Source organism: Sceloporus occidentalis, unplaced genomic scaffold (assembly GCF_023333645.1).
Source record: "Sceloporus occidentalis isolate IW3139 unplaced genomic scaffold, rSceOcc1.0.p SCAF_5, whole genome shotgun sequence".
Taxonomy (NCBI): Eukaryota; Metazoa; Chordata; class Lepidosauria; order Squamata; family Phrynosomatidae; genus Sceloporus; species Sceloporus occidentalis.
In genome coordinates this window covers 117,342,753-117,364,237 of record NW_028316985.1, presented here as the reverse complement: position 1 = coordinate 117,364,237, position 21,485 = coordinate 117,342,753, and the positions used below count along the sequence as shown (strand labels likewise).

The 21,485-nt window shown below is 38.5% G+C and overlaps 1 protein-coding gene across 6 annotated transcripts in view; it reads right to left on the bottom strand.

Annotated features, from left to right (window-relative positions):
* Window positions 1–8,525: 8,525 nt before the first annotated feature.
* The window catches only part of SLAIN2 (SLAIN family member 2), a 47,031-nt gene continuing 34,071 nt past the window's right edge, over window positions 8,526–21,485 (bottom strand). For 4 of the 6 annotated variants that reach the window (XM_089525206.1, XM_089525209.1, XM_089525210.1 and 1 more), the window contains 2 exons: window positions 17,055–17,370; window positions 9,724–12,698 (listed from right to left, as the gene is read on the bottom strand). In XM_089525206.1, coding sequence (XP_089381332.1) covers window positions 12,632–12,698; window positions 17,055–17,370 — 383 coding nt within the window. In that variant the 3' untranslated portion in view covers window positions 9,724–12,631. Of the gene's footprint in view, window positions 8,916–9,723; window positions 12,699–17,054; window positions 17,371–21,485 lie in introns of those variants that run through there. The other 2 variants (XM_089525207.1, XM_089525208.1) reach the window with 2 other exon arrangements.

Here is a 21,485-nt window from a genome sequence, read left to right as displayed (position 1 = left end):
TAATAAAAATGTAGAGACTACTGAAAGGAAAGGATCCCTGGATATATTTTGAAAGAAGCCTTCAAACAGTCTCTAGAGGGTTTTAAAGGTTTTTGGTCTACTTCTGCAAGGCTTAGCCAAGATGGCTGTTTCATTTCACATGTGCGTATTCTTAATGTTGAATATAAAGTGTGCTGAAACATATTGAACTGCTGCCCCCTTTTTTTTATGATGTGGGAACCTATTCCTGTCCATTCCATGGTATCTTTGCCTCTGCTCCAAAAATTTCTTTTAAAAAAGAAATGCCCCGTAATTGTTAACTGCAGTATAACTGTGCCTCCCGCCACCCATCTTCATGGGTCCCTTTTGCTCTTTTCCAGCTTTCATTTGCTTCCTGCTTCCCCTTCTGCAAAGCTGGGCCCAGCTTTCTTCCAATTTGCCATAGGATCAGAATATATCTTGGTTCACTATTAACATAAGCCAGTGTTGCTGTTTTCAAATTGTTGTCTGTTTTCTTCTGCCTTTCTGGGCCTCAGGCCCAGAATCATTAAGGAGGAATCATTAAGGAGGTCAGGAACAGCTGTCCTCCTCCCTTACATTTCAGACCACAGGTGGTTTATTGTTCAGGACTATCTGATATGTGTGTGTTTTTTTAAAGAAAATGGGGCATTTATAAAGCAGCCACAACAATCACTCTTAAAAGTCTGCGTTTCCCCTCATTTTAATCTGAGTATATCCAAAAGCAGACTCTTGACAGTTGGTACAAATAACCTGAAACTTGAAGAGGCAATGATGCTGCTAGGTGATTGTAAATGTCAATTTTAAGAGGATCCATTTTAGCTAGCCAGCCACGTGTTTTTATTTCAGCTCTGAAGCACACAACTTAGATTTCTCCCTTGCCTCTCTTCCAGGGTTTACTCATCTCTATCCATAGTTCCAGGGTTTACATTCCTGATATATTACAGCAAAACAAATACAAAGGGGTTGCCAATTAGGGAATAACAAACCCCAAATAACTCTGCATGTGTGCAGTTTTACACTCAGGATGCATCTACTTTGTAGAAATAATTCAGCTTGACACCACTTTAACTGCAATGGCTCCATCCTACAGAGTCCTGGGATTTGTAGTTTTGTGAGGCATTAGCACTCTTTGGCAGAGCAGTCACAAAACTATAAATCCCAGGATTCCATAGAATGGAGCTGCAGCAACTGCATTATCTCTACAATGTAGATGCACCTCTAAAATTCATTTAAATCACAGCATCAGCATGCTAGAAATAAAACTGAGTGTTGTTTTTTCATATTTGCTTCTTCCCCCATGGAAGATCTACGACCATGTACTTGCCCAGCTAGTTTCTCCTCTGACTGTAAGACATGTTTTCAAATAAGAAATAGTTCTGTATTAAGCATCATCAGCCTTGGTGGGCACCAATATACCCATACTATTGCAGGCCTTTGCCTTACCCCCATTCCCTACACCACTGAGCTACAAGGTATAGCATTTATGATGGAAGTCCACCACTGTTCCATGATGAAGAGGTGCCAACATCTCTCTTCCTTTCCATCTTTGGTTATGTATTTACCTGGCTTCCTATGCTACGTCTTGCAAATCAGAGCACTCCTAACTGCCTTCACCTTGCCATGTGCATTCTGGTGCAGCAACATGGAATTTGTAAATAAATTGCATTTCTAGTTGTTAAAATGTTATCCACATAGAACATGTATGTCAGCTCGGTAGGCCCTTTGCATTAATGGGTGTGTGTGTGTGAGTGTGTGTGTATAATATATATAAAAACAGTAACCTTATACCTCAGGGCAGTTGCAAGATGCCGTAGTGGGTGTTAAGGGGCAAAATTCACCTGGCATTGCTACTGTCAATTGGACTTTCAAGGGGCGTTTAAATTTAATGCCACTTTAGAGAACACTTTCCTGACTAGTCTAATCTATCAGGCTGCCTTTACAATTCTTATGGGAAAAATAAAACCAGCCTGCATTTAGTCTGGATGATCAGGTTAATTACCATATGTTAAGAACATGCCACAGAGACAGCACTGTGATGGCAGTGAGCAGATTGCATTCTCAGGGGAGCATGAGAATGGAAAATAAATAAAACCCTAAATAGACAATACTATTTCTGTGGTCTGTGTGTGTGCCTTCAAGTCTCCTGCTGATTTATGGTTACCACATTAATTTCATAGGGTTTTCCTTAGGCAAGGAATACTCAGAGGTGCTTTGCCAGTTTCATCTTCTGAAATCTACATTACAGCACCAGGTTCTCATTGGTGATCTCCCATCCAAAAACTAACCAGACCCTGCTCAGCTCCCAAGATCAAAAGGGATCTGGTGCCTTTAGGGTACTATGTTATCCTGGTGAAAACAGGATTTCCACTCAAATTGCTGTTTTGCACAAAGGGGATAACTTCATCCCCTCTGTTAGATAACAGCCCAAGGCTGGCATTCTGGAGTGAGAACATTTAAGGCCAGACATATGGAGGATTCGGGAGTTTTTGGAAAAGAGACCATTAGTGGGTCATTTATGCAAGGCAAGTAAGGGCCAGAAATAATGAGGCATGTAGATAAAATAAATTACTCAGAAACTTCTGTCTGGATGGCTCACGCAAGCAAATTTACCCAGATTGTAGTTCATTATTGTGCTGAAGGGGTGTGTGTGTGTGTGTGTGTGTGTGTGCGCGTGTGTGTATATATGACACCATCTGTTTATTAACTGAATGCAATAACCTAGGAGTTTATCACACGGGAGGCATCCCATGCAGAAATGGGATTTAAAACGGGGTTTTAAAAAAACCCAAACCTAAGAAGACAAGCAAAGAGCAATTGATTTTCAGACACATTGGGGTTCACACAACATTAAACCAGCTAGAAAGTCAACAAAACACAATTCTTTTTACTTTTGGGACTTTCCTGAAGTAAAAAGAATTGTGTTTTGTCTACTTTCTAGCCAGGTTAATGTCACATTAATGCAGCTCAATGTTCTCAGCCTCAGGAGAAGGCCGAGACCTCCTCTGAACAAATCTTGCAAGAAAGCCCCATGATAGGTTTGCCTGAGGGTTGCCATAAGTTGGAAGCAACATGAAGGCACACAACAACAATAAAACCAAGTTAATACAACTAGGTTAATATAATCACAAAGCTAGTTAATACAGCTAAGGACACTGCTGCTTTTGCAGATTTTTTCCAGTTTGATCAGACCTTAGTGGAGCTTCTGTTGGCTTCAAGCTGCTCCCTGCTCCTTTACTGTGCCATTCTCTGGAACCAATCATGGGAACAGGACACTGCCAGGATTTACTCCCAGAATGCTACTGTGGTTTCTAAAACTGGACCCATTTTTGTAACAAGTTTAAATTCAGAAAAAAAAATAGATTAAATTAAATAAGAGAGCACATGGAAATTAATCAGCAACCTTGAAATGATGAGAGGAAAAAAGCAATGGCACCCTCTACTGCTTCTTTTCCAAACTGCACATAAACCTAATGAGGAAAGGGATAGAAATAAGAAGCATTAAAAAAACAAGGAATAGCTGAATGGCCAAGTTGGTATTAAGAAACAGAGCAAGAATACATTTATCTAAACTATTTATGTGGTTTGCAGCAGTTACTTGTTTCTGGTTTCTTATATTAATGTATTCTCACATTCATATCCTACGTACTTTCCCTTTTTTCTTTCCCCGTCTTTTCTACTTATATTTTTAAAATCCATTAAAATGCATCTTGGGAATTATTTATGCAAAGGCAAACCCCTTCTAGTCAAGAAAACCCCCATGATAGGTTCACCTTAGGGCTGCCATAAGTCAGAAGGCACACAACAACAAACAGGAAGAGTTGCCTCCTTCACATCTGATCACCACAATCATTGCTCCATTTGTGATGTGGTGCCACAAGACTTGTAAGAAACATAACATTTTCGCGGGTTTTTGGGGCTATGTGGCCATGTTCCAGAAGAGTTTGTTCCTGATGTTCTGCCAGCATCTGTGGCTGGCATCTTCAGAGAATCCTGGCATGGAAGTGAGTGGTGTGTGTGTGTGTATATACACACATATACTGTGTGACTGTGTTAATCTGTATATTGTTCTCTTGATGAATGGCAAGGCTTCAGGGTGAGAGGATATGCAAGGAGGATTTGTTGTTTAGATGCTTCCTGGAAGTTGATTTTCCTTTGTGTCACAAACCATATTTCGAACCAGAGGTGCATGGGGTGGAGCGGTGTGGTGTGAGGATTTGCACTTTCCCCCCATGCACAAGACTTCATTGACATGTTGTGGTGATGCACCCCTCTCCCCCAATGTATCCCTGGGATGAAGTTGCTGAGCTATACAGTGCAAAAATGGTCCAAAGAATATTATTATTTCTTTGACATTTGGAAGTTCTTATTCTCTCTTCTGCAAACTGCCAAAGGTAGAATCAGAGCCTGTTCTTCCCTGACTATACGGCTGCTGGATTCAGTGCGTTGGCCTGGCATATGGCTCAGAAGAGCAGCGTATTGCAGACGACTCCCTCTTGACCTCAATGCTCAGAGCTATGACTAACCTTTCCCGCTCCTTTGTTCCCTTAGAAATACATCATTCTGCCCTTAATTGAGCCTGTCTTGCTAGTAATAAATTATAACAATGCTCCCAAGGGACATTAGGCTGGATGCGATCTATAACAGTGCTGATGTCACAGGGAGCTTCCTCCAAGCATTCAGTCCCAGCCAAATTGAGATTAACTCTTTTGGTTCTTATACTACTGAAATATTGAATGCTGAAATACAAAACTGGTTAAATAATGAAACAGAACCCTGGAATAGGCTCTACAAGACAATAGCTTTTAAATGTTAAGAATCTGAATATAGCATGGCATGGTGGTTTTGAGCAGGAAACTAGGGGGACTAGGGTTCAAATCCCTGCTCAGCCATGGAAACCCACTAGATGAGCTTGGGCAAGTCACACTCTCTCGGTCTCAAAGGATGGCCAAGGCAAACACCCTCTGGAGAAATTTACTCCATACTGGCTCCTTACACAGTAATACCTCCTTACTATGAAGATCGGTTGACATACCTAGTCAGTCTCCAAGCAGTTTTTGGAGTCATGTCTCTGAGACCTTCTAACCACTAAACTGTACTTTTACTTGCTGTGGATTCAACAATGTAGTTTAGAATGCTTTTTCTCACACCTTATCCATTCTCCTTGACAATCTCTAAAATGCCAGCATACTAGGTGAAAATATAGAAGTATTTTTATTGGATTTGTAAACTATAAATACAAAGAAAAGGGAGAGAGAAAAGAGGGAAGGGATACATAGGATGTTATCATCATCTTTATTTATACTCTTACCTTTCAATGAAATTAGAACACAAGGTGGCTCACAAATTGAATCAAATATAATATAGTTAAAATATAAAATGTCAACATTAAACCAGATTTAAACTAGGATGTACACGTGTTGTACACTTTCAAGTAATTTCCAACGTATGGCGACCAGGGAGTCCAGGATGGCTCCAAACATGTTGGAATGGCTCTTTTTACCCTTTGGGGCTCTGGGAACCGGGAAAAAACAGCCCTGGGGGCCACTTGCAGCCCATGGGACACACTTTGCTCACCCCTGCATTAATATAAACTGATATATGCCCCCAAAGGTATTTTAGTTTTAGCTTACATGGGCAGAATCCACATTCATGGATGATCAAAACCGTAAGATCTTATTGACCAATGGATGGTGAATAGGGATGTAAATTTTCAACTATTTTGTTCTTGCTTGCGAGGGCAAATGAACAGTTTTCTTCTTGCTTTGGCAAGAAAATAATACTCCTCTGCACTGTTCTCCTTGTACTGGAACGTCTCAAAGTGTTGCAAAGGAATTATTCTGCACATTTTAAAAGATACAAACCCCTCCTTGCTTTCTATGTAGAAAATAGGTTTCCTGCACAGAAAACCCATTTCTCAACAGAGGATGTGTTTTTCACTGCAGAACTGTTTTTCTCTACGGAGCCTGTGTCACACTTTGGGGCAGTGACTATCAGTAGAAAAATATACAAAGCCCTTGCTCATCTATTATTTTTCCCAAGAGAGGTTGATGACTACTGGGAAACACCTTTTTCAACCCAGGAATGAATAACTGCAATTATTTTCTTCCCAAATGGTGAGTACTTATCCTTCCAACTTCGGACTAAGAGTCTTTCACAGTAAGACCATCAGGTAAGTTCCAAGTCATCCAGGAATATAATTTGGAAGTGCATACATATTTAGAAATATTAAAGATTTTTCTAATACAGCTTTATGAATTATTCAATATTCTTCTACCACATTCTCCCCTGCTCCTATTGCCTTCTATTGCAAAAGGTTCTCTGGATAGATGCAATGCAAACAAACACAATCAGATGGTGATACCAGGGAAGTGTAACTTTCTAGTATTGCCTCTAACCACAGATTGAGAGTTTATTTTTTTCTGGCACCCCCTGGGCATGGCTAAGAGTGTATACTGACAGTGTTCAGCATCTGTGGCTGGCATCTTCAGAGAATCATTTTGCTTAAAATCTGTGCTGTACATGTAGTTTTGTCTTTTGCCTTTTTTTAAAAAAATGCACTTTCCATGTCACATTCCATACATTATATATATATATCATATATATCCATGTGATATGGATTACAGAAGATAATCCTACAGTGGACCCTTGTTATATGCTGGGGTTTGGTTCCAAGATCCCCCGTGTATAACAAAATCCGTGTATGCTCAAGTCCCATTACATATAATGACATAGCAAAATGGTGTCCCTTATAAAAAATGGAAAATCAAGGTAAATTTATACTTTTTTGGAACATTTTCAAACCGTGTATGCTTGAATCCGTGTATAAAAAATCCGTGTATAAGAAGGGCCGACTGTATTTTTATTAGTTTATGAGGAATTGTTTGTTTTAGAATTTGTTATATACATATAAATAATAAAGTTTTTAAAAATGCAATTTAAAATCACCTGTTGGTTTATGGACTTTCGCAGGGTTTTCTTAGGAAGGGAATATACAGGTGCCAGTTCCTTCCCCTCAAATATAGCCTACAGCTATACAGCTTGGATTAGTGGAATACGCTGCCCATAGAGCTCCGCTCGGCCGCCTCCCTGGCCCAATTCAAAAAGGATCTGAAGACCTTCCTTTTTGGCAACGCATTCCCCGACTAAGAGTTCTATGGACCTCCTTCCTCCTCACTGGCAGAAGGACTGGCTAACTCGGGGCTTTTTGTTTTTATGGTAATTGTTTTTAATGGTGTGATATGTTTTTAATGTGTATTGTATTGTGGTTTTGGAAAGATGTAAACCGCCCTGATCTGAGGAAGGGCGGTATATAAATAAAAATTTTATTTATTATTATTATTTATTATTCATAAAAAGAAAAAACACCAACAGCAGATGTCACTCAAGAGTTATCTAAGTCTTCTGCGAGGAATCAACTGAATGTACAAATTGGGTTTCTCACCTTCTGACAAACGTACAACAAAAGGCAAAGCAGATACATTTCTCAATCTAGTGGTAATGTGGAACGCTGTGGCTGAAACTTCTGTTGTCTGTGTTTTTACAAACCATACCTGATGGGCCCAACTGGATGCAGACTGTGGTATACTCTGAGGAAAATTTAGTGAATATCACCTCCCTCTACCAAGCCTTTTGCTCCTATTGGTAAATACTGCATAGCATAGCTCTGTGTACCTATATAGGATAGGGAGAAGTAGGAATTTTCATTGGTTAACCTGCTCCTGCAACATTATCCTGGATCTCTGCATAAAAAAAAACTGGTATGCAAAGGGATCTTGTAGCACTTTTGATTCTGATGGTGTAGAAATTGTAGCATAAGCTTGCATAGATTTGGTCTACCTTCTCAGATGCTAAAGAAGTAGACAAAGTCTATGAAAGCTTATGCTACTTTTTCTACACGGTCTCAAAAGTGCTACAATATCCCTTTGCATAAGATTCCAGACTTACATGGCTATGTCTCTGAACTGGGGGAAAAAAACATGCTCATTTGAAAAAGTTTGTTCACTACATTTCCATTCCATAAAGTGGTGGCTATTCAAGATTAGAGAAAAAATGTGGGATTTTTTTTCCTCTACAATTGTCCTGCCTTATTTCTGGAATTTTTCCAAATGATATCAGCTTCATTTGTAACTTACCTATGTGTACACACCACTAAGAACCCCTACAGAAAATCTACAAAGGAGAAAAAGAGGGAATAGTTGTATATGGACAGGCAGCACTAAGAAGTCTCCATCTGGATATATCAAATGAAACTGTTAATGAATGTTATGGAACTATTAAAAACCCATTTTAAAAGACATAGCTATGTGCGTTTTCTTTAGTATAAATAGAAGGGGACAGAGGAGTCTTCATGCCACCTTTAGGACTAACAGATTTATTTCAGCATGAGCTTTTGTTGATTACAACCCATTAGAATAATAGAAACAGAATTGGAAGAGATCCAAGGGCCATCCAGTCCAACCTATGCCATGCAGGAATACGCAATTAAACCATTTCCGACAGACAGCCATCCAGCCTATATAAAAATATCCAAAGGAGACAATTCCACCACACTCTGATGCAGCATATTCCACTGTCAAACAGCTTTTACTGTCAGGACATTCTTCCTAATGTTTAGGTAGTATCTCTTTTTCTGCAGTTTGAATTCATTGCTCTGTGTCCTAGACTCTGGAGGAGCAGAAAACAAGAAGCCATCCTCAATATGACATCCTTTCCAATACTGAAACATGGCCATGGTGTAATCCGTTAGCCTTTTCTGTTCCAGGCTAAACATACCAAGTTCCCTAAACTTCTCCTTGTAGGGTATGGTTTCCAGACCTTTCACCATTCTGGTCACCTTCCTCTGGATTCGTTCCAAGTGATCAATATCCCTCTTGAATTGTGGTGCCCAGAACTGGACACAGTGTTCCAGGTAAAGTCTGAACAAAGCAGAACAGAATGGTACTATTACTTACCTCGATCTAGATAATAACACTCCTATTGATGCAGCCTAGGATCATACTGGCTTTTTTAGCTGCTGCATCACACTATTGATTCATGTTTAGCTTGTGGTCTACTAAGACTGCTAGATCCCTTTTTCATGTACTGTTGTCAAGCCAGGTGTTTATTACATGAGTTGGTCATATATTCAGTACTCCAAACAGCTGATATTGCTTGTTACAGAGCTTGAAACTAGATATGAAAGTAACACATACTTTTAAATGAAGTGCTATCCCAATCCTGCCCCAGGCTGGGCTCCCCCACAGTTGTGTGTGGGGAAAAAGATACTGGGAACTTGGTGTGATGGCAATAAGCCCGTATTTTTAAATCTAAGTGTATTTCAGTCACAAATGGAGGCACACAGCTCTTGTATTTTAAGAGGGAAATATGAATTTGCCGAATACTCCCAGTTTCCATCATTCATTTCCCTGCAGTTACCCTCAACAACTGGGCGCATTTCTAGTATCAGCACTAAACAAAGAGATGATCTTGGGGAACTGATTCAGAAGGTGGTGGTGGTGGGGGGGTTTAATCCTTTTCTCATTCATGTGTCGTATCTTCAAATCAGATCTTCCATCCCCTTATGGCTAAAGCAGAACCACTTTAAAAAATGTTGCTCTCAAACTTAAGCCAGTGCATTTTTAAAGAACAGCAATGACCAAAATGATTTGGATTTACCCCAAGAAACTTCCAATATTCCATTTTACATAATATTTAGTTTTATTTTTTAAAAAAGGAGTCAAAGAATGTTACGGTAAGAATATTTATATCTTTCCTTTTTTTTACACTTTTTTTATTAACACTTACAAAAAACATTCAAACACTGAGGAAAAATTAAATAACTTTGGAAGCAGAATTCCTTTCTTTTCTGCCTACATACATACAACAATTCTGAGCTGTTGGCACAAAAAATAATCCACATTCATAAAACCCTTACAACTATTATCAAACATAAATTAAGTAAATCATAGGCACTAGTTTATCAAATTTGTTTTCACACTTTCCCCAATATATCCAAACCTCTAAACACAGAAAAGTCCTAGGATGTCCTTGTAATCAAACTGGTAATGCACAGAGCCTCCCCTAGTAAACTGGCAGTTTTTCTTCTTTGACAAATTTGTATTTGATGGATGTTTATTCTGATGTAGCAGCAGGATGTTTCCCTAACTTAATACATCTTCAAAATGATTAAACAGCCGAGTTTTATAAAAACAGTAGTTTATAAAATATGGTAATGCAACTTGGTTAAAAAGACAACATCTGTAATTTCTGAATGAAAGAAAACCAGTGAAGTATTTCCCCAATAAAAGCACAAATAAGAATACCTTTACTTCTGAAGAATGCAGTAACAACTTTGTTAGAGCTAAGTTTTGAAAGTGAATCATGTAGGTTCATCTCAAATCATTTGGAAACCTCAGAGTTTGTGCTCTACAAAACACAGCTGTTAATCCTGACCTCTGTTTTCCTATAGGTAGGTTAAGTTAATTTTGGAAGACACGCCATATAATTTTTGACCTAACAGGATGTGAGGACTGGCAAAATATAATTCATGCTGTATACAATCAAAAGGGGCACTGCTTCCCATACTTTGCTAGTGATTCATGCAGCAAAAATCATTCCACTATGAAGCAGAAATGTATTTATATCTACTTTTAAAATCTAGTTAATCTGAGAATCAGAAAGAGGACATAGCATCTGCATGTCTGTCTTGGCAGTTAACTTGTGCATGAGAAATCCTGTGTTGTGTCATTATAAACTCAAATTCTAAAGTTTATCATAGTCGGATTAAACATGGTAATAGGAAAGGCCCTGCTTTAATCAGTAAAAGGTTACCCATAGGTGGTGAGATTTTTGCAACTGTTATCTGGTCCTATCGTGTCTTGTTCACTTTTCCAATTCAAGTAAAAGTTGCATGGCTTTTAATCCACTAATCTATGAAGACTAGCTAAGAATTGGAGGAGTGAAATTCCAAAATCAGTTACCCTTTGTTGAAAGGTTCCAAAGCACATTTTAAGAGGCAGGCACGAATGAAGTTAAAAGGCAATCTACCCTGTACTCCAACAGAGCCTGGTGGATTCTTCAGTCATATCCTGACTAGCTTCTTGTTACATTAAACATTTTGCAAGTGCTACATACTGACAGCCAAATGTCATAATGAGAGACTGTCCAATCATCCCATATAACAAAAGGCATATCTCTTGTGATTGATGGGCCTCCCTTTCTGTTACCTTCACATAACATATTTTCAGTCTTCCAAAACAACTTTAAAATGTGGAAAGGGAAGGGGCTTGAGGTTTCAATAGTAACAGTTTTTCTACTGGGTAGGGTAACCTACCAACAAAGAAAGGCAAAAACATTAAGTATTGATTAGTATACAGCCACTAGAGGAACTCAATACCTTGTAAACATATGTGGCAGGGTTTTGTTTTTTAAAAAAGAAAACTTTTACCAACAATGTAAAAATACAGGTGTAAGGCAAAGTACATCGTTAAAACATTAACATGGGCAATAACTTCAGCAGAAGTATTTACAAGTAAAAATAAATTTTATGAAATCAATTGGGTTTGTTTTGTTCGTCTTTTGAAAAAAGGATAAAGACTCCGTCATACCATGAAACAATTACCCACATGAATATATCATTTGGTATCAACAGTACAACTCATCTCCTTAGAATGTCTAGGTTACAAGTGCATAGTTGTTTTCATGTTATCTAGAGGCATGCTCACTTGAGTTCCAGGCTATAAGCACTGCGGTGTAATTTCTTAATGGACACTACTTCCTTTTTTCTTCTTCAAGGAAACTAGCTCTAAAAAAGGACTTCTCAAAAAAGCGTATTGTGTTAAAAATGTGGCTGCGATAGCAAAGGCCATCTCTTCCTGAGCCAGGAACTGCTGGGTTTAGAAAGATTGTACAACTGATACAAAGCCCTTTTGGCAATCAAAACAACATAACATAAAATCAGATATGTCAAGTCAACATAAAAGGATGAAGCCATTCCCACTCAAATATGGGAAGCCTATTGAATCCAGACTGTTTTTTTAAAAAAATAATGATGTGGCTTCCCTACCACTTTTAGTGAGACCCCAGAAACAACTGTTCCATTTTATCTCAACTGTTTCTCAGTTCAAATCTTCCACAATTGTTTTAAACAATCTCAAAAGTACATTAGTACTTTGCAATCCAATTTTTTTGCTTTGATTAATAAGTTAAATCTTTATATATTAGATTTCCAAATTGTTCACATTTTACTTTAAATCAAATCAAGTAACGTGTGATGTTTCAGAAAAACTGCTTACTATTTTACATGCTGCTTTTTCAAAATGGATATTTCTTTGGCATTTTTAGGTATTTGCTCAGATGTTGGTTATTGTAATCATGTGAGCATTTATAATAATTTTTATAACAATTTAGGAAGCAAGGGGGGGAGCTCCAGAGGTGAAAAGTGATTCATGTAAAAGTGATTTGTGTGATCACCAAGTATCTGATGTTAATGTCATTAAAGTGCTGTTTTATAATCTCTGCCAGTTTGTGCTAATTAAGGACAGAGAGATCTGGGGATTTATAAACCCCCCAAAGTCTTATCTGATCAGTCTGCATATTGATCTGTCATTTAGCCTGGTGAAGGAGTACCTGCTGAGTAATGCAACTTTGTAGTTTAGTAGCAGCCGTCCTTCCAACTCTCATCTTTCACGTTGTTATAGGTTTTGGGAGCTGGCAATGTTCTGAAATAAAATGTAGTCACATGAAAGTCTTCACCCACAACAGAAGATGAATGTATGTCTTCCTTTAACATCACATTTAATTGAATGTATTAGCACCTACTACTATTCTGAAGAAAGATAACATGGCATAGTGGTTTGGGTGGTGGACTATGACTCTGGAGGCCAGGGTTCAAATTTCAGCTGAGCCATGAAACCCACTGGGTAACGTTGGGCAGGTCACACTTTCTCAGCAGAAGGCAATAGCAAAACCCCTCTAAAGAAACCTTTCAAGATCACCCTGTGATAGGATCGCCTTATGGCCACTATAGGTCAGAAACAACTTGAAGGCACACAACAACAACTATTCTGAAAAGCTATTCCATATAGAAAGATAAATTTTAACAAATCCATTTTGGTTACTTCCAGATTTAACCACAGTAACAAAGACCACTGAAATCAACAGGAATTCAATCATTTCTAATTTAAGCCGCATTGATTCAAATGGTTTTATTTTCAGCAGGATTAAAATTAGATTTAGATGTTTAAGTGAATCATAAACAATATTAACATTAATGCAGTTTTAATATTTCTGATATATTTCAGATACATTTGATGAAAACAGAATGTTGAATTAGAGCGGCCTAGATCTGAAGATAGTTTTTATCAGAATTATTTGGCCTTCTGGACTCTCCCCTTCCCTCCCACATCCATCCATCCATCCATCCATCCAGGCAGCTCCTTACTGAAAGACTTGCTTCCATTCTTCCTCTTAGCCTAAAATCAATCCTAACAATGTAATGCACTTTCCCACAAAAGACACATGCTACTGGCTCATCTGTGCTACGTAAGCAAAATGCACAAGAACTGCATAAAACATGGGCCTTGCTGCTAGTGAACTGTGCTTAATTCAACTAATGAAATTTATGTAAAAAGCTTTGTTGTACACCTTCAATCTATTAAGAATTAATCCTGATAAGAGCAGCACTATTCACTCAGAAGTCACTTGTATTCAACAAGACAGAAAAGAGAAACCTTAATTCTAACTTTTCCCCATGACCTATCAATCACACTGACTTTCAGACAGTCAAGTAGGCAGGCAGGTTAGAGATTTAATGACATTTAGCCAATATTGTGCCATACACTCGATCCTCCTAGAAGCAATTTGTACCCAAATTGACAGAAACATTTTAAAATGATAATCAGGCAGAATATCTCTGAGTTATTTCTTACTTTGATGATCCCATTAATAGTTTCACTAAAAGAGGCTATAATGTCACATCTGCAAAAAAGTTGCATGCACAGTTTTCCTATGGTCTGGAAAAAAGGATGTGTTATTTTAACAGAAGATCAGTGGAGATCAAGTAACATTAAATACTGACTATGGCCTAGAGGGACAAGGCATTTGACATTATTCTGCATACCAAGTCTACATTCAGCTCTTCCCTCTATAAATCCTCCAAACAACCTTTGCATGAAACTAGTTTTTTGCTGGTATGTGCCTTCAAGTCATTTTCGATTTATGGCAACCCTAAAATGGTGGTTTCTTGGCAAGGTTTGCTCAGAGAGGGTTTGCTGTTGCCTTTGTGTATTACAAACAATGTTGCCCTGTGGTCAGCCATTATCCATAGTAAACTGCTATACAGACTTTTCACTAAACACATACACACAGTCAAATTTAAATATATCTGAGGTGACATGGTGACAAAAATATTTCCCTGGCAATTGTCAACAGATAAACCACTTGCTCTGATGAGACAGCTATCCTGGAAAGCTATTTGTGCACTTCTGTTCCAAATCTCATTCTGAACTCTTCTGTCCTGCAAAATCCAGAACATCAGTACACTGGAGCCCAAGCCAACAGGCTAATCAGACTGCTACTTGTATTAGGGGGGGGGGAACCACTCTTTATATCATTTATATTTTACATCAAAATTCAAAATGACTTTAATAGATTAGAAAGCTGGGCCAAAGCTAACAGAATGAATTTCAACAGGGAGAAATGAAAGGTACTTCACTTAGGGCAGAAAAATAAAAAACACAGATATAGGATGGGTGACACCCGGCTGAACGAGACTACATGTGAAAGGGACCTGGGAGTCCAAGTAGACCAGAAATTGAACATGAGCCAACAGTGCGATGCAGCAGCTAACAAGGCCAATGTGATTTCAGGCTGCATCAATAGAAGTATAGTGTCTAGATCAAGGGAAGTAATAGTGCCACTCTATTCTGCTCTGGTCAGGCCCCACCTGGAATACTGTGTCCAGTGCTGGGCACCACAATTTTAGGGAGCTGGGCATGTTTAGCCTGGGGAAGAGAAGGTTAAGGGGTGATACAATAGCCCTGTTTAAATACTTGAAGGGATGTCATATTGAGGAAGGAGCTAACTTGTTTTCTGCTGCTCCAGAGACTAGGACCTGGAGCAATGGATGCAAGCTCTAGGAAAAGAGATTCCACCTCAGCATTAGGAGGAACTTCCTGACAATAAGGGCTGTTTGACAGTGGAACACACTCCTTCTTTGGAGTGTAGTGGAGTCTCCTTCCTTAGAGGTCTTTAAACAGAGGCTGGATGGCCATCTGTCAATGGGGATGCTTTGATTTAGATTTCCTGAATGGCAGGGGGTTGTACTCCATGGCCCTTGCGGTCTCTTCCAACTCTATGATTCTGTCTGACAAGAGGATGTCACACATGATTTCAGCTGTAACAGGAATTAATTGGTGGTAGTCTATTGTTATTTAGTGGTACTAAATTGTTAAAAGAGAGTAATTATCGCATATTAATAACTTGTCTGAAATTTGTGATCCAAAGCTAACTCGATATTTGTCAGATTTGTCACTCAAATGTATAGCCGAACTATGAAGTCCATGAAATAACTACTTTTATTCAGAGTGACTACAACACAGATAAAGATACACATTGGGGTTATTTGGTCAGTTACCCCTTCAGCAAGCCCCCTCCTCAGTGAAGAGGTAGTGCATGAAAACCAGGAAGCAGCTTTCCTTTCTGTACTTCAGGCAAATTTTAAATTTAGATAATTTAAAAGGGAGTCTGAGGTAATTCAACACAGCAACCTTTGCATTCTTTGCATGAATCCAAAAGTACTTAAAGAAGTCAACAGGTTAGCCCAAATGGAAATGACAAAAGGCTGCACTGTGTAGTGCTTTTTTTTGCTATTCCAGGCAGTCACCTATTGGAAGGGCCAATAAGGATATCTAAAATAGACAGAACAAATAGGGCTATGAAACAAAATGCTGCTGGGTATCTAATGCCCATGTTATCTGCACCTGTGTGGCAGAGGGAATTGAAAATTAATAAAAGTTATGCCAGAAATTTCTTCTTTGTTCTCAATGTTGATGTTAACAATGTGTCACAAGTATTTATTTATTTACTGTGAGGTGAATGAAGCGAATCCTAACTGCATGTATCTCAATGGAGCTTCTGAATGAAGGACAGGCTGTGCTTCATTTGCCCGAGGTGGATTATTCTGGTTTCAGCACATTGCCTTGTACATGTGTAGCCAAGCAGGTAAACTTAGATCCAATCACAAGGGAGATCAATATTTAACTGACAAAGGGAAGAATGACAGGTTGAAGGTAAGCTCATATAAAGGAAATGTAAGATGAGGTAAAAAGGGGATGAGAAGCTCCCTCACCCAACAAGATAGCTGGAGATTTGCCAGGTTGGAGGGGAGATTCCTACCTTTGCATGGCAAAAGACTGCATGACACAAAACTGATAAGTTACTAGTATATTTGCACAAAGAGTGCAACACAGTTGTAACAGCAAACCTATAACTAATGTCCAGGAGGAGGAGAACAAAGATGTCAGAAGGACATTGTACGTTGACTGGACTTTTTATATTCTGAGATATATGAGGGATTTTTGACTGGGGATCTAAACCAGATTTGACCCCACTTATGACTTGCAATATTGTAACAGTTTATGTTGCAATATGCCTTTGGAAGACCACAGTCTTGAAAGATGACCAATATATATATATTAAATATATAGTAATAAATGCACTGAAGATTGTTTTAAATGACTCTGAGCCTGATTTGAAACCTCCAATGTGAACTAAAGGGCTGACATCAGCCGTGCTACCAGCCTCAGCCCCAACTATCAATAAGGATAATGAACTGCATTTGCTTTATAATTTACATAAGCAGGTGTTTTTAACAATAATTCACAGTAAAATCCACCTTATACAGTTTGCTTAATATAAATTTGTACTCCACAAACTTCTAGGTTTCCCCAATTATTCACTCTGCCCTTAAGCTTAGAAATAAAATAGAATACCACACTAGTGTTCATGGTATGCATGTATTTATTTTCTGCCAGGGAAATGCTTCCACAATATGAAAATCAAAGCAACAAACTCACCTGCGAACAGGCTGTGCAAGTTTGCTACGAGGCACTGGTATGCTCCCAGTGGAGGGGGCACTAGGTCTTGGCAAGCCACTCCTCATCCCTGTTGTCCCTGCAGGTCTTGTAAGTGTAGCACTGTTGATGTTGCTGGCTGGACTTGGAGAGGCTGAATTTGGAGCTGCTAACTGCACTGGTGAAGAGTTGCTATGTGGAAGCTGGATGACTTCTGGAACAGCAGAGCTAGGTCCATGGTTACTAAATGCTTTTACAGGCTGCCTCAGAGCCAGAGGAGATGGTGCTGCTGGGGAACGAAATTTACTGGGAGAGGGAACTGGAAAATTAAAACAGAATGGTCACACTTCAATAGCAGAGCATCAAAATACTTCTAGATTAAAAACAGACAGAAACTGAAAGGCATGTGTAATACAGTGGAGATTTACACAGAATATGAGCTATGCTGATGCTCAAGTATCTTTGGAGAGAAACAATAACTTCTGAGAAAGAAGTTGCTTAATTTATCACATGCTTATAACATTCTACTCAAAGGGATTAGCAATCTGATGTCTGGTTCAACATGTAGCCTGCTTCCATTTATGATTGCTGTGAGCTATGCTTTCATAGCAAGCCATAACAAAAATGTGTTTGTTTCTCTATCATATTCAGATAAGCTAATTACTGATTACATCTATATTTGGACATTGTTGTTTTGTTCAGTAACTCCAACTACAGGTTAGCACAGCACTGATTTTTATAGTTTGTTCCTTACATACCGTTATTTTAAACATTGTTCACAGATACCCAGACGTATGCTGTGTATCCTGTCAGAAAACAAGTGGTATTTTCAACAAAAATTAAGACTGCAGTCATTTAATCCAGATCTATGAAAAAGTGTTATTCTACAATTTATTAAGCTCTTATTTGAGACGCTGAATTTTCTACATAATTGAACTAGATCTATCTCTTTGAATACTTTCTCCACTCGAACTATTTCTGCCACCTCATAAGATAGGATTTGATGACTGGAAGGGAAAAAATATAAGCAAGTGGCACTCTTTACATGTCTTCATGCAATAATATAGTGGCCAAGTTAGGCCCAATACAGACAGGCAGAAATGAGCACCGAGACACCACCCTTTTCTGCCCCACACGGAGGCTGCAGCAACCAAACACCACAGCCTCCGAGAGCCCTAAAAAGGCCATGCACCGGGCACCATTTGGATGCTGCGCCACACGTACATCATCATGGTGGCCCCCGTGTAGATGGGGAAGCACCATTATGGCGCAGTAGGGCTCAGGAGTGTGTGGTTGCTCTGCGCTCCTGAACCCTAATTTTGGCCCCCGGACGGCGCTTGTTGCCCATTTCTATCGGGCCTTAGTTTGAAATATAATGTAGTACTTTTTAATATGCACATTTAAGTCTGAATGAACTGGAAGTGACAATCATCTCTTAATTCAAAATCTAAGCTATAAAACCATGCATATTAGGACATAGGAGAAGACAGATTGGGTTCTACAGCTAGATCTTTGAGTTGTTTGCAGTAGATTAACAACAGTTTTCAATTTCCAACTACGTAACAAAGATGACAACAAAATTATTATTCCACCTAAATCAGGCAGATGAAATTGATAAAGTCTGCACTGCAGTAAACAGTAGTAGACTCTTGTGGAAGAAAACAGTAAGCTCAGTTCAGGTTTACTATTAAAAATAAAACTCAACTATCAGGATATACACAGAAGCACCACACTTTTGTAATTCTAAGAATATTCAGAAAGATTCTTTCTGGCAGATCTTGGAATCCTATCAGAAAATAAAAGTAGATTCCATAAGATCTATATTACTGGTTCCACTGTAAGCATTACATACCTAAAGACAGATCTTGGAATCCTATCAGTAAAGAAAAGTAGATCCCATAAGATCTATATTACTGGTTCTACTGTAAACATTACATACCTAAATAAAAGTGATCTAAATATAAGGTAATATCTGACAATCAAAACCACCCAATGGAAGAATAATTATGGAAAGGGTACAAGACATTAACTAAGAGATTCAAGAGGTATAGAGACAGCCAATGGAAAGTGATGGTGCGCAATGTTCCACAGAAGTGAGCAGGATATTTCACTGAAAATTCCTGAAATATCATGAAACTGAATGCATCACAAGAAAGTTTGAACAGAAAGTTCAAGCTTTTACCTTCAATTTTTTCATGCTTTGGCAAAATGAACACTTCAAAATAGGAGAGTTGCAAGATATAGATAACAATTTTTAAACTATTTTATGGAAATATTCCATAGTGATATTATGGGATAAAACATGGTGATACATAGATACAACGCTAATACAATGGATACATGGAAAGAAAATGCCAAATGCAAATGAGATATTTTTAGAAGAGGTCAATAGCATGAACTGCAAGAATGGCTAAATAAAGGAAGAGAAACGGACAAAAGAAATATCAAACACAACTTTCAATGCTCTTAAATCTGTAACGAAATAAGAAATGCAATTCAAGCATAGCAGAGGAAGAATTTTGAATACTGAACTAGTTTCTAAATATGGGATTATGAATAAAATCAGAGATTAATGCCCTCTCTGATATTCCTGTATGTTCATGCAGCCTCTAAAACAGCATAATAAATTAGATTCTTGTCCTTTATTTTCAAATGGTCTAAGATATTCTAAGAATTCACAACAAAACTGACTTTGTACAATACTTCACCACACCACACTGCCCACTTATTGTACACAGCTGTGAATTTCACTGTAACAATAAAGCCTTTACAAGAGGAAGCATGTGATGGAAAAAAGGAATTCTTTGTTTGAGCTCCAAACCATGGCCAGCCTGATGAAATTATTAAGACTGCCTAGTTAATTCAATTCTGAACAGAAAGAAGCCTTTTGCTCAGAGAATATCTCCCAATACCTATAGCTTCCAGAGAAAAACTCTGCATATCTGCATTGCTCCTTTTCAGCTCCAATGGTTTTAAGACAGATGGAACACCTTATTGATAGGGTTGTGGCCCTTTTTCTGAGGTAAGCATTGACCAAATAAAGTACAGTGGGCCCTCCCCTTATGTGGATCCCCCCGCATAAGGGCAAATCTGCCTACGCTCGAGCCCCATAGGAAATAATGGGGTGCATGTATGTGGCGGTGCGATGTGCGTGCTCCACAGGCACGCGTGCCATTGTTCTTCTCCCGCGCAGCTTCCGCATAAACTGGAAGCTGCATAAAATGCACCCGCACATGGCACGGGCACACTGTACATTACTAATGAAACAACAGATGTTCAAAAAATCCTTGAGCACAGCTAAAGGAACAGTCAAAATCAGTGTTGACACACATGAAGTGTACTCATCAGGAAGCAACAATTCAATAAACGGAAAGCAGATTAGAACGTTTTGTAGGGAAATGCATAATGAAGCAGAGCAAATAATCCAAATCTGGAATTTCCATGTGATACAATATCAATATTTTGATGCTGGAATACTTTCTTGGTGTAAGAAACATCTTGAGGTATAGCATAAGCAGAACCTAAGTGATATGTTAACTGCCTATTAACTATTCTAAAGTGGAAAAGGCTATAATTTCTAATAGTTCAACAGGCCCAAATAAATATTCCAGGATTATTGTGGGACCAAACATTTAGGGCAAACATTGTTAGCTGCTTCGGCCTGCTTGGAGACGTGGGATATAAATAAAATTTATTATTATTATTACATGGCCAAAAATACAACAGCCTCAATTTGATCATCTTGGCTTCCAGGGAAAGTTCAAGGGTGCATTTGTTCGTCTCTTTTTGGCTGTCCACAGTATTCTCAGCACTCTTCTCCGCACCACAGCTCAAATGAGTTGATTTTCTTCTTATCCACTTTCTTTACTTTCCAGTTCTCACATTTTTGATAAGAGAAAAGGTACAGTCCTTACATTGACCCATGGATAAGTCTACCTAGGTTTTGGGGTCAATTTTTTGACTAAAATTTGTAGACTTATACACGAATATATACAGTATGTAGATCCTCCATGGACATTAATTTTGTTTTCATGTGCAGCAGTAAGCCTTCCTTTTTACTTTCTTCTTTTAACCTTCCTTAGTAATTGTTCCAAGTCTATGATGTTTTCCACTAGTAGTATGGTGTCATCTGCACAGATGGTTGATGCTCCTTCCCCCTATCTTCACTTCTCTTCTTCTAAGTCTAAACCTGCTCTTTTTACAATATTTTCTGCCTACAAGTTACTGGGTTCAAAACTGAACCAACAGAAAACCCTGACATTTTTCTTACTTTGAATTCCTGTCAAGAGTCTAATGGTGGGCATTGCAAAGGGCACTGGAGCATGATGAAGCTTCCTCAGATATAATCTGACAAGAACTACCAAGTTTCAGTTGGGACAGAGACCTAAATAAGATGCTATTAAATACAAAATATAAACCACCAGTGTTAAACAG